Below are 13,583 nucleotides of genomic sequence, written 5' to 3' on the forward strand. Positions count from 1 at the left end.
TAGGTGTTTTGCCTTTGTTTTTGGCCAGTTGTATTCAATTCAGAAAAATACGCCAAAGGATGCTAAAACATGTTGATTTGGCTTTTATCGCATATCAGAGTGCGCGTATCCGGATGGAGCAGAATTTAAGGATACATTCTCCAGTCTATCCTATTTCGCTCAAGTACCTTTAAAATGTCCATTGTTTTAATAGTGGAGCTAGAAGCTTGTCAGACCTAGAGTGGACAGTAGATTGCAGCAGAACTCCATAGAGAGCAAGGAGATTTTGCAAAATTCTGTATTTAGACAAGTTGCTTACAGTCCAGCAGATTCCTAATAGGCACTCAGTCAAAGGGCTTTATATGCTGACTTTTGCAAGTACACAGCAGCCTGTGCACGTTTTTTGCACGGATTCCCCTTTTGGCTGTCAGCCAGAAGCAAGGGAGGATTCCCAGGATACCTCTCAGAGTCTTTCTGCGTCTCTTTGCTGTGTGCATCCTGTTCTAAACTGGTGTCCTCTGCCCCCTCCTTCTCTCCTGCTTAACAGAGGCAATCTCCTGCTCCCTCTTGTTAGCCTCCACAAGTGGGGAGAAGCAGTGCCTCTGAGCTTGGCACCAGAGCAGCTGCGGTCCTCCCACAATCTTCCTCCCCCAAACTGTCCGTGCTCCTGGAACCCCCTCACCTCTCCGCAGCTAGCCTCACACCAGTCACTCTCCTCCAGTCAGCTAGTTCTCCATCTATTTACCCTCTCCACTGAGGGTTCAGCACTGGCACCTGCAAGAGCCGTCGGCAGCTGGGCCTCCCCCCGAGCTTCCAGTTGACTGTGTCCCAAACTCCAGCCCAGGGATGTACTTCTTCAAGTAGTCCGCGTTCCTTAATGGCTGCTGATCCACCTGTGGGAGGTCCCTATTTGTTCCCCCTGATTCTGCAGTACTGGCGATGGGGGTTTTCCAACCCCAAGAGGCATTTGGGATCACAGGGTGTCATTCCAAAGCTGTCCCCATTCAGGAACTCCTGATGGACCTTCTTCTCCCACCGCCAGCCACGCCACATCCACATTTTAATTGCTTTTTATTGCATTTTTTCTTGGAGACAAAATGACCAAAAGATCTAGCGTTCTTAATTTTTTTTTCGGATGACGTTAACCACTCGGGGTAAATAATGCGTTACTGTGATAGATTGGATGTCTGTCCCCATACAATAACTCTATCTGATCCAATGTCGGACATCTTCTGACATTATGGTTTAGCCTTTACAGCTCCGATGTCAGAAGGCGTCTGATGAGGATTGTTAACTGTATTTGCTTGACCACGCCGCTGTCAAAGCTTGTCCGATGTGCTACCTCTAGTAGTGCGAGATTTAGCCAGCAGATAGTGCAGGTTGTTTGTCAGCAGATAATGAGAAGTGGGTGGAATTCTTTTAGAAATAATTTTCCCAATTTCCCCATTTAGAAATCAAGCCCCCATTTGTCCCTTTTTAGAAACAGTACTCTCTTTGCCCCCTCCAACGGCGCCCTGTATGTAATGAGATGAAAAACCAGGCCATACTCATCTCCTCTGTCGCTCTGCTGGTAGTCAGCGCTGTTCTCGCCCACCGACTTCCGCATTGTTGAATCATGTGACAAAGGCATGGTCACTGTGGTCATTCCCTGGCCTCACTAATGCTGCGCACGGGAAATGACTACGGGGACAATGGTGCCAACTATCAGCAGCTGTGGAGCGACAGAGGAGTAAAGTATGGCCTGTTTTTTTTCTAATTAAATGCACCTAAAATAACACTGAAATCAGGGAAGTCGGCTGCCGTTGCTGACCCATACATCTGCAAATATTGATATTTTACTGTACAATCCTTCTAACAGGTCATTAATGAATATATTAAAAAGAATAGAGCCCAATACTGACCACTGTGTTACCCCACTAGTAACGGTGACCCAATCAGAGTATGTACCATTTATAACCACCCCCCTCTGCTTTCTATTGCTGATCAGTTACTTACCTACTTACACACATTTTTGCCCAGACCAATCATCTCATTTTACATACTAACCTTTTATGCGGCAGAAGATCAAACACTTTAGAATAGTCCAGATACACAAGATCCAATGACTATCCCCGGTCCAGTCTAGAACTTACCTTCTCGTAGAAGCTGATCAGGCTGGTTTGAGAGGAGTGATCTCTCATAATCCCATGCTGATACAGGGCTTAAAAAAGACATGTAGTCGAAACGTTACCTTTTACTATATGGAAGCAATAAAAAGATTTTAAACTTTATTCTACACCTTTGATGCTGCCCCCTCTGCCTTACTGTTATGGATTGACACGGGATTGGAGGTCCATGATCCCACTGACTGGTGGCTGGGCATATATCTACCTCGCCCATTTGGGAAAGCTGTGTTTGAGTGCTGCCGGACCTCCATGTATTGGAGAATAGCTGCTATCAGCACTCACACTGATTGCGGTTGTTGTGGGCAGGTTTCAGCTCTCAAAAACAGATGCCACAAGCATTGTATGTTCCATACAAACCTTGGATCCCGAGGACATAACTGTATGTCCTGTAGTGTTAGAGGAGTAAAGCACTTTCCACATGTAGTACATGAAAATGGATTTATTGAAACCCTGAACTTGGCTATTTGTGTGAAGTCTCTGATGTACTGCTAAAAATTGTACCAAAGTATAACATATACCTCAATCTGATCATGAAAATTGCTTCTCCTCTGTATGAACTATTTGATGTGAAAGTAGCTTAAATTTCCGAGTAAAGCATTGTCCACATTCTGAGCATAAATATGGCTTCTCCCCTGTGTGGCTTCTGAGATGTCGAACAAGATCTGACTTTACAGTAAAACATTTCCCGCATTCTGAACATGAAAATGGCTTCTCTCCTGTATGGCTTCTTTGATGTCGAACAAGATCTGATTTTACAGTAAAACATTTCCCGCATTCTGAACATGCAAATGGCTTCTCCCCTGTGTGAGTTCTTTGGTGATTATCAAGATTTCGTTTATGAGTAAAAGACTTTCCACATACTGAACATGAAAATGGCTTCCTCCCTGTATGAATTCGCTGATGTGTTACAAGGTTTGATTTCTCTGAAAAACATTTCCCACATTCTGTACATGAAAATGGCTTCTCTCCTGTGTGACTTCTCTGATGTCTAACAAGATCTGATTTCAAAGCAAAACATTTGCCACATAGCAAACATGTAAATGGCTTCTCTCCTGTGTGAATTCTCTGATGTTTAACAAGATGTGAATTCAAAGTAAAACATTTCTCACATTCTGAACATGAAAACGGCTTCTCCCCTGTGTGAGCTACTTGATGAGATACTAGATATGATTTAGTAGTAAAACATTTCCCACATTCTGAACATGAAAATGGCTTCTCCCCTGTGTGAGTTATCTGATGCCTGACGAGTTGTGATTTACGTATAAAACACTTCCCGCATTGTAAGCATGAAAATGGCTTCTCTCCTGTGTGAGTTCTTTCATGTTCATCAAGATTTGGTTTGTGAGTAAAACATTTCCCACATACTGGACACGAAAATGGCTTCTCCCCTGTGTGAATTTTCTGATGTTGAACAAGAGATGATTTAGCAATATAACATTTCCCACATTCTGAACATGAATATGGCTTCTCTCCTCTGTGAGTCCTTTGATGTTCTCGTCCTCTGTGACTTTTCTTCTGCTTATCAGTCTGTGCTGAATCAGATGATGGGACCTGTATAAGAGGATCAGATGACGGATATTTCCAGTAAAGGGCTGAGGGCGTATCTGGGATAATGGCAGGTTCCTCATATGTATCTTGTGTAATACCATAATCTTCTGCTTTACAGTCTGCATATATCAGACATCCCTCTGAGCTCCCGGTACCATCATCTACCAAAAACAAAACAGCTGTTACTATTTTAGAATAATTATGATTTGTATCCCGTCCTGTAAGTGGTAGGTCTAATCATGTATGATTGATATAAATATGAACCATAGATAAGTGATTCTTCTGGCTCTTGCACAATCAAATTAAATAAAATAAATCAAAACATAAAATAATTGTTCGTCCGAAAAGCAAACAATGGTAGCATTTACACACAACAATTATTGTTCAAAATATAGCATTTGGGCAAATTTTGAGCGATAATCATCCTGTGTAAATGGGGCTTAACACAATCCATCTGCATCTAAAATAAAACCTCTTGAATCATGAGGAAGGGCAAACAGCACTCACTTGGACTGTAAAGAATCTGTAACAAATGTAAGCAATAAAGAAGGCCTGAGCCTGTCTTCTGGTCTTTGCCTACTGCATGCTGACAATGCTATCCATTTGTCGAAAGAAAAGTAGCTCAAGGCCAGTCCTGGCACATTCCAGTTTTAAGATAATTCAAATATGTTTTTTTATGATCTGGTGATTCAGCTGCTTCATGTCTCAAGAGCTAAGATGGGGACATCCAGGAACCCCTGAACTCACTATCATATCCAGTTAATATTTATCCTTCATGCTTTGTATCAATAAATTGGTATAAATATGCTCTGAAACATGACAATCATAACCTCTCACTGGGAGCTTCCTAGGATATAACAAAGAATTGTCTTCAAACCCGTTATCATGCATGCCATTAGCCCCATCTCACATTCTCCAAGAGGGATAGGGAGTTGTCCGAGTCCTATTATAATACTGTACCCACAACTGCTCATTAGGTAGTATAGGTGTCCAGACATCATTTATCATTTTTTTATGGCAATATCAGACTCTTGTTAGCTCTGCAGCTCCGAGAGATCAGGTCTGGTGAAAGAACCTGGATCTCTGTCCTTTTTAGGATATGGTCTTCTGGATGTATGAAGAAGTTAAACATAGCTCAGCAGTTGCATCGCCACAACTGGCCCTGTTTTCTATCATCTCGAATTCCTTTGCTTCAGTGAAAAAGGGCATATTGCATCACTTCTGGGCAGCTGTGAGTCCTTGTCATTGATGGAGCCCTCATCCACCATCAGTGGTGAAGTTCGTCCAAGAAACAAGTTATCTAATGCACATGGAGGAGCAGATGACACCCATGATCCCTCTAAAAATATTGGCTCATGATCTATGTGGAGCTCTTTCCAAGCTACAGATTTCTTAACCTTGCTAGGGTGAATGACTAAGTTGACTGATTGGGTCCCTCCACCCCCTCCTCCATTTTTTTTTATTCCTCTACCACCTTCTTCCTACTCTCACCCTCACAAGTAATGCTTGTAATGAGGGGCAGCTTCTTTGAATGTCCTCTCAATGTAAGGGCTCGACTATTCAAGCCCTACCGCTAAATTACAAGCCTCAGGCCCAACTTCATCTATGATCTAGATTTTGTATGCATACTTTGATTTTCCTAATAGGAAACTTACCAAAGGACCATTTCCAAATGGACCATATGCCTTCCTAAGTATAGTCATTGCTGTGATCCTCATGGTGCCAATTTGTTTTTTTAGTTGTCTATTCCCCTATTTGTTCATAGACCTATAAAACTCAATAAATAGATTAAACATAATCCCATACCCAATCAAACACAAGTATGAGATGCGGGAAGGGGGTAAGGGGGGCAAGGGAGGGATTTGAATCTAACTTTGTAGGACTGTTCAGAGATGTAGTTCCTCACAGTAGATCTATGCCAATACAAGTAGCGAAAGGTCAATTCATTGTATGCCATTTAATACAAAAAGGTTCAGTTCTTACAAAAAAAAAAGCTTAAAAAACTTTAATACATGTAGTCATTGTATGTTTCATATAAAACTTAACCCTCTAAAAAAAGTACACTCTTGGCTGCTGGGACATGGCAATTGGCATGGTACTCCTCATCCTCAAGTTAACAAAAATGTTCTTGCATGCCCTCCATCTCCCAACTGGATTACTACATTATCCTTCTCTATAGCATTCGATCCAACACTTTTCTGCCCATCTAACCAATTCTCAATGCTGCTGCTTGGTACTGCACCTCTCCTATCTCTGTCCATCTCTTCACTGGCAGCCTCTTATCCACAGAATTCAGTTCAGAATATAATTAACGACATACAAGGCCATCCACAACTTGTCCAGTTCATACATCTCAGACCTAATATGCCCAATCTGTCTCATACGTAATCTATATACAGCCTATCCCCTGCCCCTCTCTACATCTCTGACCTGATATCCTGATAACTCTCCAGATTTTCTTTTATATAGAACCTGTTCCTTCCATACCTGTCTGACCTACTCCCTCAACTTGTAATCTACTATATACAACCTGTCCCCTTCCTAGTGAGGAACAAACTTCTCAAAAGTTCGGTTTGTCCAGTTCAACGAATCTTGGCAAAAGTTTGGTTCAGTAAAAATTACTGTGTAAACGTTTTAGGTAGATGTGAAAAAAATGCTCCAAAGTAAGAATTTTTTCAAAAATAGAAGGTGTATGATTGACTCCAGCTTTATTCTGCAGCAGGAAAACAATCTCAAACATACAGCCTATGTCCTTAAGAATTATCTTCAGGTTTAAGAATAACAAGGACTCCTGGAAGTGAAAATATGGTCTCCACAGAGCCTTGATCTCATCATCATCCAGTCTGTTTGGTATTACATAAAGAGACAGAAGGATTTGAGCAAGATATGTCTTTTTGGGATCATCTGGTTGATCTGCGGTTGTGTAGGGCTAGTAGACTAGTAGCAGAGGTGGTGGTAGAAGTAACTGCATCAGTATTCAGTGGAAAACAGGACAGACATCTGACATCACCAGGTTGGTCAACAGATGCAAATCTTTTCCCTCGTCAGTACAGGCAAGGCAGATTGCTGGGAAATACTTTTTAACCTTTTTCTTATTTCTAAGGTTCATCTTCTGTACATCACCTGATGAAATGGCTTTAGCATAACTTTCCTTCTAGACAAAAAGTAGATTGCTGGGACCCGGACATTCCCTCAGGGTACACAGACGTTGATCTATCAAGAAAGTTGTTTCTTATGCCTATAAACTGTGTTGGAGTAAGACCAGACACCCTTATTTTAAAAGGCACACGTCTCTTTAAAAAAAAACAAAAAAAAATGGAACATCTTAAGAGTAATTCATGGACCGGAAACTGACCTATGCCAGCTGTGAGCGGGCATACTGTAGGTTTGCACCATTATTTATGCCATCTTCTATGCCTCCATGTTCTGGATTCTGCTGGCGCTCTGTAACTGGATATCAGTAGAGCTGGAGCGAATGGTTTTAGTCTCAAAATTGTCAAATACTGTGCTTTTGTCCATCAGTACTGAAAAGCAGTCCTTCCTCAAGTCTATTCCAGCTACATTCAACGATTGCCCCTGCAATTCATTGATCGTCATTGCAAACCAGACCTTGGGGAACTGCAGTTTTTTGAACTCAAACGGGTACACAGTGGGTATTAATGGTATTCGTGGTACGAATAGTTTCACCTTTAGCGCAGCCAGTAAATACTGTGGCTTCGATACCATTTCATTGGGGAACTTTTATTAATTTAGGAGGGTTTAAGTTCCTTAGTAACTAATGACTAATGTTAAGAATGAGGTTATGTGAGAGAAGACCAGCTAGGTCGAGGGGGTTTAGGAATTTTACAAGATAGTTTACAGCATCATCAGTCAGTAGTACTGAGTTTATAGACATATTGCATTTCTTCGAATGACTTCAACAAAGAGATCATTGCTAGCAGCTTAGTCAAAAAAAAAAAAAAAAGAATCACACAATCACATAACCAGTTTATGAGCTGTCGGGGTATACCTTAGCAGTCAATTCTGTAAGAGATGTCACCACTATGGCTAAGCTTGGTGTTATGATGATCTTACTTTCAAGTGTAGCGTTTTCTCCATCTCCTAATTTAAGTAACGACTCTGAAAAATGCCCATCGGAAGCATCACCGCTTAAGAGAACTCTCATATTTATTATTAGGTTGAGCTTCAGAATATGAGGCCATAAATATGAAGATTTTAAACATGACCATATTTCATCGGCTTGTGTTCCCCTGTGCACGACTGGTGAAGTTTGACAAAAGTCTACAGCTTAGAGAACCATAACACCCCCCCATTAAGCCATCATTTTACATCTTAGATCTTTTTACCATTCTACTGAGCTCTTCAACTCCACCTTTATGAGCCATAGTAGAGTGATCTCATACTATTAGATTGGCCCTGCGCCATATTACTCTGCATTGATATGTTGCACAGAGGTGTCTCCACATGCATCAGATTTAAGGGCAGTTTAAAAGCAGAATGAGGTGCCTTACCTGTATCTAGTAATGCGGCAGCAATGCCAGAAGAGGCGGCAGCCAAGGCTATCGCACAAGCTTTACATATTTTGGCTAGTAATAGATTTAGGACAAAGGTTTTGCCGTTTTCCCCAGGAGGATCCAGGAAAAATATTTGACCAGTGCCTTCAACCCTTTCTAAAATTTGTTTGTAAACTTAAAACTGTGCCGGAAAAGTTGTGCCATAACTGATCCCTCTACGTCAATCTCTATTTTGTAAGACTGTATTACATCTTGTAGGTTGAGGTAAGTCCTCGTGTTCTAAACATTGTCCTCCCAAAAACAACACTGTGTCTTCAATAGAAATCAGGCCTTTATAATAAATTTCATCCATGAATGTGGTGAACATTTTCTTGCTTTATGTCCTCCGACATCTAACCTTGTATTTTTCCTAAAGACATAAAGCATCTGATAATTGACCAAATATCAACAATACTGAGAAAAGTTCCCGTAGTTTGCATGGAGAATCACAAGGAGAAGCTTCTTCCATAGGAGCTTGCCAGTGCTGGTCATCCTCTAGCAAGTCAAGAGTCTTCCAGACTGATTGATATGTTGGGTGAACAATGGCATTAATAGTCTTCAAATCCAAGAATAACATTGGACCTATACATTCATGAAGCAGAAGGTGAAGATAGTGGTACGCCGCATTTTTCGGGTGAACAGTGAACACTCTGGCCAAAGCTTGATCCCTTTTACTGCTGGCCAGGCATTGACGTCATTTCCACATTTTTTTTCGCTCAAATCTGTTAATTTTCCATACACGAAGAAGAGTTTTTGCAAAATCATGTTTTGTATAGGTTAAAAAAAATGCTAAAAAGTGTAGTTTTATAGGAGCTGTTAAAATTCTGTATCAAATTGTCATTTGGATTCAAATAAATGGCCATCTCCCAAATGCACTGCGAATTGAATGATTATTGGAAACCTTCCGTGCATGGGAAACGTCAGAATTCTCCAAACAGCTTCAGAACTGCTAATGTATCAACCAATTTCATATAATTTGATCTCATTATTTTCAAGACCAAATGTAGCCTGATTTATTAACACATTTACATATGTATTTAATAGACTTTACAGAACTGCAATACTCTATGTTAATATGGGAACAAATGTAGGTGAAAGAACAGGATTATTAGGCCCCACCCAGCGGTCATCCAGGGTTACACCACTGATTTAAATAGTGAAATCACCGTCCTTCGGAGCTCTTCGCCGGTACTGGGGGTATTCACTGTCTCCTGTTTGAGTTTCTTTCAAGAAGGGTTGAGGATACTTTTTGCTGCAGCAACTTTCTTTCATGCAGAATGCATTGGTGTTTAAATTACCACAAGGCTCATGGATCATACTGGGCTTGATAATTTCATGAAGCAAAAAATCTTTTTCAGGTTTTGGTATCTCCGCACAGAAAACATCTAATTTGTTTGGGAAAATGCCTTGCTCTAGCCACAACAAAATATGGATAGGAGGAAAACCTGTTTTGCCATTCAACAAAATAAATTTAAAAAAAACCCAAACTTTTCCAAACAAATGGCACGCAACAGCACAGTCTAAGGCAAAAATGGGAAGGAACTGAATGACCAACAGGGTATCAAGGATAGGTGGAAGGAATACTCAGGAACTATATGCCTGTAACCACAGACGTGGAACATTGAGGTGATGCCTGTGGACTTGGAGCCCTCCATAATGGAGTCAGAAGTGGTTATGGCAATGAAACAACTAGCCAAAAATAAAGCACCAGGCATAGATAACATATCGGCAGATCTATTGCTGCCAGTACCAGTAAAAACACATTACAGTGCTGTGCCAGGCAGTATGGGCATCCTTCACACAATGGCCAGAAGGCTGGAAAAGATCTGTCTTTGTCCCTACCAAAGAAAGGCTACTCCCAGAATTACTCCAACTACCGAACAAAAGCCCTCAATCCACATGCAAGCAAGATGCTTCTCAAAATTATACAGGAAAGACTGAGATCAGTGGTTGAAGCGGCGCTCCCTGATGCGCAGGCAGGATTCCGGCGAGGACGCAGGAGCCCGCGACCATATTGCAAACCTGTGATGGACCATGGAAAAAGCTCAAGAATACCAAAAGAATATTTACATGTGCTTCATCGACTACATCAAGGCCTTTGACTGCGTGCATACCATCATTTTCTCTATAGCCATGTATGGATGTGAAAGCTGGACTGCGAAAAAAGCTGATAGGAGGAGGATGGATGCATTTGAGCTGCGGTGCTGGTGGAAGCTGCTGCGTATACCCTGGATGGTCAGAGTAACAAACAGAGAAGTCCTTAATCATATAAGACCCAATACATCACTGGAGGGCAGGATGAGCAGACTAACGTATTTTGTCCATGTAATGCTAGTCGCTAGAAAAATCTATAATGCTTGGAAAGATCAGTGGAAAAAAAAAAAAGACCCGGACGCCAAAGGTCACGATGGCTGATACTGTCAGAGCTGATACTGGCATGGATATCACACAGCTAAAAAAAACAGTGCAAAACCGATAAACATGGAGGAGCTGGCCTTTAGGGTCGCCGAGGGTCATGAACGACTAAACGGCTAACAGCAACAACAACATTCTAACTTCCCATGCAGTGGGCTTATTACTACTTGTTTTGAATACCGAAAATTCTTTTTTTCTTTTTTTTTTTTAAACATTATACTCTAATATAGTCTAGGGTAGGGATACAGAGGAAACAAACAGGGGGGTTGTCAAGGATCCATATCAAATTTCCATTTTTTTCCAAAAACTAACCAAAGCTTGTTACTGGTGGGATGATTAGGTAGATGCTATATTGTACCGCACACCTGGGACTTCTAGGTGGTCAATCCAGGGTTGCCAAGTGTTTAGGAAATTGGTTTTGGAATCCATTCAGATTGCGTGAATTCTTTCAAATAGAATAATTGTGGATCATCTATTGATCACCTAAGGAAAGGAGAGATTAGAGGATTTCCATTTGGAAGCGATTTGGGTCCTTGTGGCCATACAGATAAATTGAATGAGCTTATGGGCTCTAAATTTAACGCTTGGTGAACGATCACCTAAAAGGAAGGCCATAGGAGATTTAGGTATTGGGCCCACAAACAGATTGTTAAATAAGTTACGGACCTGTGACCACAATCTATCCAACCTCTGGGCAACCTCCGATCGTGGAGCAGCAGTGCTGCCACCTCTCTAAAATCATCTCAGTCCCTAGGTCCTCCTCCCACCTCCTCATAAACAGAAGTTCTTCCCAGGCTACAGGTTGGTTTAGCATACTATAGCTATATGAGAGGGTTCCTCTCTGGGAAGGGTTATTAGCACATTGGTTTTTAAATCGAGTGGGTTTGGGGAGAATGAGGGGGCAAAATTGGGAGTGGACAAAGTGGGACACCTGGTTAATCCGTAGATATTCCTGTGTAGAGGGTTTAAATGTGGCTATAAAGTGTTGTATGGTAAGAAGTTTTGACTTGTTGTAGAAGTGGGATAGGGATGAAAGGGCAAACCTGGGGGGAGGGGTTCTGTAGACCAAGTTAAGAATGTAATAAGGTGTTGATTTAGGAGTCTTTTCTAAATGTCCCCGCAGAGCAGGCCAGTTGTGTTACCCAAACATACTTCTCATTGGGCCATTCACACCGATTTGTAATATTTAACTAAATTGGGCACTGAGAGGCCCCCAGTCGCTGGTGATAGTGGATTACAGTGTGCTTAATCATTGAACATTTAGTGGCCTAGATAAAGTTAAATATGGTGCGCTGGAAGTTGCTGAGAGTGGCAAAAGGAATAAAGTATCCATGGTAGTGGGACTATTTGAATTGCATTAATTCTACTCACCCAGGACAAGTAGGGCTTATCCAATTTTAACATGTCCAATGCCAGTTTCTTCAGTTGGGGGGGGGGGGGAATTCCATTTATACAGGGAGTGTAATGAAGTGGTCAGATTGTAGTGTTGTTTATGCTGGAATTGGAAATTAAGATAAACCAGTTTTTTAAAAATGCTCTGGGGTGTTGATGAAGACTATTTCTGATTTATCAAAGTTCCCTCGGAGACCCAAGATAGCTGCCAGTATCCAATATGGACATCAGGTTTGGCAAAGATGTTAGGGGTTGGGATAGGGTTAGTAGGAGGTCATCTTCAAAGAGGCTTACTTTATATTCGCTATCTCCCAACTTCAAACCCCTCACTTGGGGTTTGTGCGGATGGCCTCTGCCAGTGGCTCTATCGTCAATGCAAAAAAGAGTTGGGGATAGTGGGAATCCTTGTCTGGTTCCCCTATTGATTTGAAAAGGGGTGGCCATTGTGGTGGGTAGTTTAAGAAGCGTAGATGGTGTGGAGTAAAGAGCTAAGACAGCGGAGAAGAAGGGCCCCTAGATTCCAATGCGTTGTAGAACCCAAAAGAAGTGTAGCTCCCCGAGAAGGTATCAAAGGCCTTTTCCAAGTCTAGTGCTAAAAGAGTCATCTGGGCATTCATATTGGAGACGTGGTTTATAATATAGAGAACCTCATGGATGTTGTCTGGAGCTTGTCTAACAGGTATAAATCCCACCTGATACCTATGAACCAGGGCTGGAAGCAAGCGGTTCAGTCACGCAGCAAACATGGAGGTAAAAATCTTGCAGTCTAAATTAAGTAGAGATATAGGTCTGTAGTTTTTTGGAGACTGGTGGTCTTTATTTTCTTCAGGGATCACTGTGAGTTGAGAGTCTAGAAATCCATTTGGTGGGACCTCCCCCTTCAGAAGGTTCTGAAATTTTTTTTTAAGGTGTTGAACTAAAATATCTTAAAAGGTTTTGTAATATAGGGCAGTGAATCCATCGGGTCTCGAGGTCTTTACTAGTTTAAGGTGTTTAATAGTGTCTAATATTTCATCTTCAGAGACATCGGTGTTCAGAATGTCTCTCTGGGAGCTTAAAAGAGGGGAATTTCAGTGATCCAAGAGCTTGCAACTATGTAACCAAGTTGCATCTCAGGCTTGCTTCTTGTTCATCTTCACCAACTAAGTAAATCTGAAGAAATTGAGGTTTTTCTTGGGGTAAAAGCAGCAAAGTTCCAACTAAGTGGTACACCTGTCCTTGCACTTTGAAAGTGGTCATAAAACCATTTTCTACAGTTTGTTCAGCTCCAAAGGATTTCATTTGAAAACAACTATTGCTAATACAGTCCATAAAATGTATTCGCTCCAGATGAAGACCCATAATTACGCTGCTATAGAGCAGTTCAGGCAAAGACTCAAAAGTCGGAATTTGCCCTTTACCACGACTGCAGCACATACCAGGAGCCCCCTCTTTCCACTTAAGAATGTTACAATACATTTATGAGTCAGAGTTTCCAGAGCAATATTTTTATCAGATTCATAATCCACGTCCGAATCGCACAAGATTCCGG

General features: G+C 41.5%; 1 protein-coding gene across 1 annotated transcript in view; it reads right to left on the reverse strand.

The window, feature by feature from the left end:
- Positions 1 to 2,599: 2,599 nt before the first annotated feature.
- LOC136629160 (gastrula zinc finger protein XlCGF57.1-like) overlaps positions 2,600 to 13,583 on the reverse strand; it is a 28,844-nt gene continuing 17,860 nt past the window's right edge. Inside the window, exon 7 of the mRNA XM_066605318.1 lies at positions 2,600 to 3,853. Within this exon, the coding sequence (XP_066461415.1) occupies positions 2,673 to 3,853 (1,181 nt within the window). The 3' untranslated portion in view covers positions 2,600 to 2,672. The remainder of the gene's footprint in view (positions 3,854 to 13,583) is intronic.

The sequence above is a fragment of the Eleutherodactylus coqui genome, chromosome 5 (assembly GCF_035609145.1).
Source record: "Eleutherodactylus coqui strain aEleCoq1 chromosome 5, aEleCoq1.hap1, whole genome shotgun sequence".
Taxonomy (NCBI): domain Eukaryota; kingdom Metazoa; phylum Chordata; class Amphibia; order Anura; family Eleutherodactylidae; genus Eleutherodactylus; species Eleutherodactylus coqui.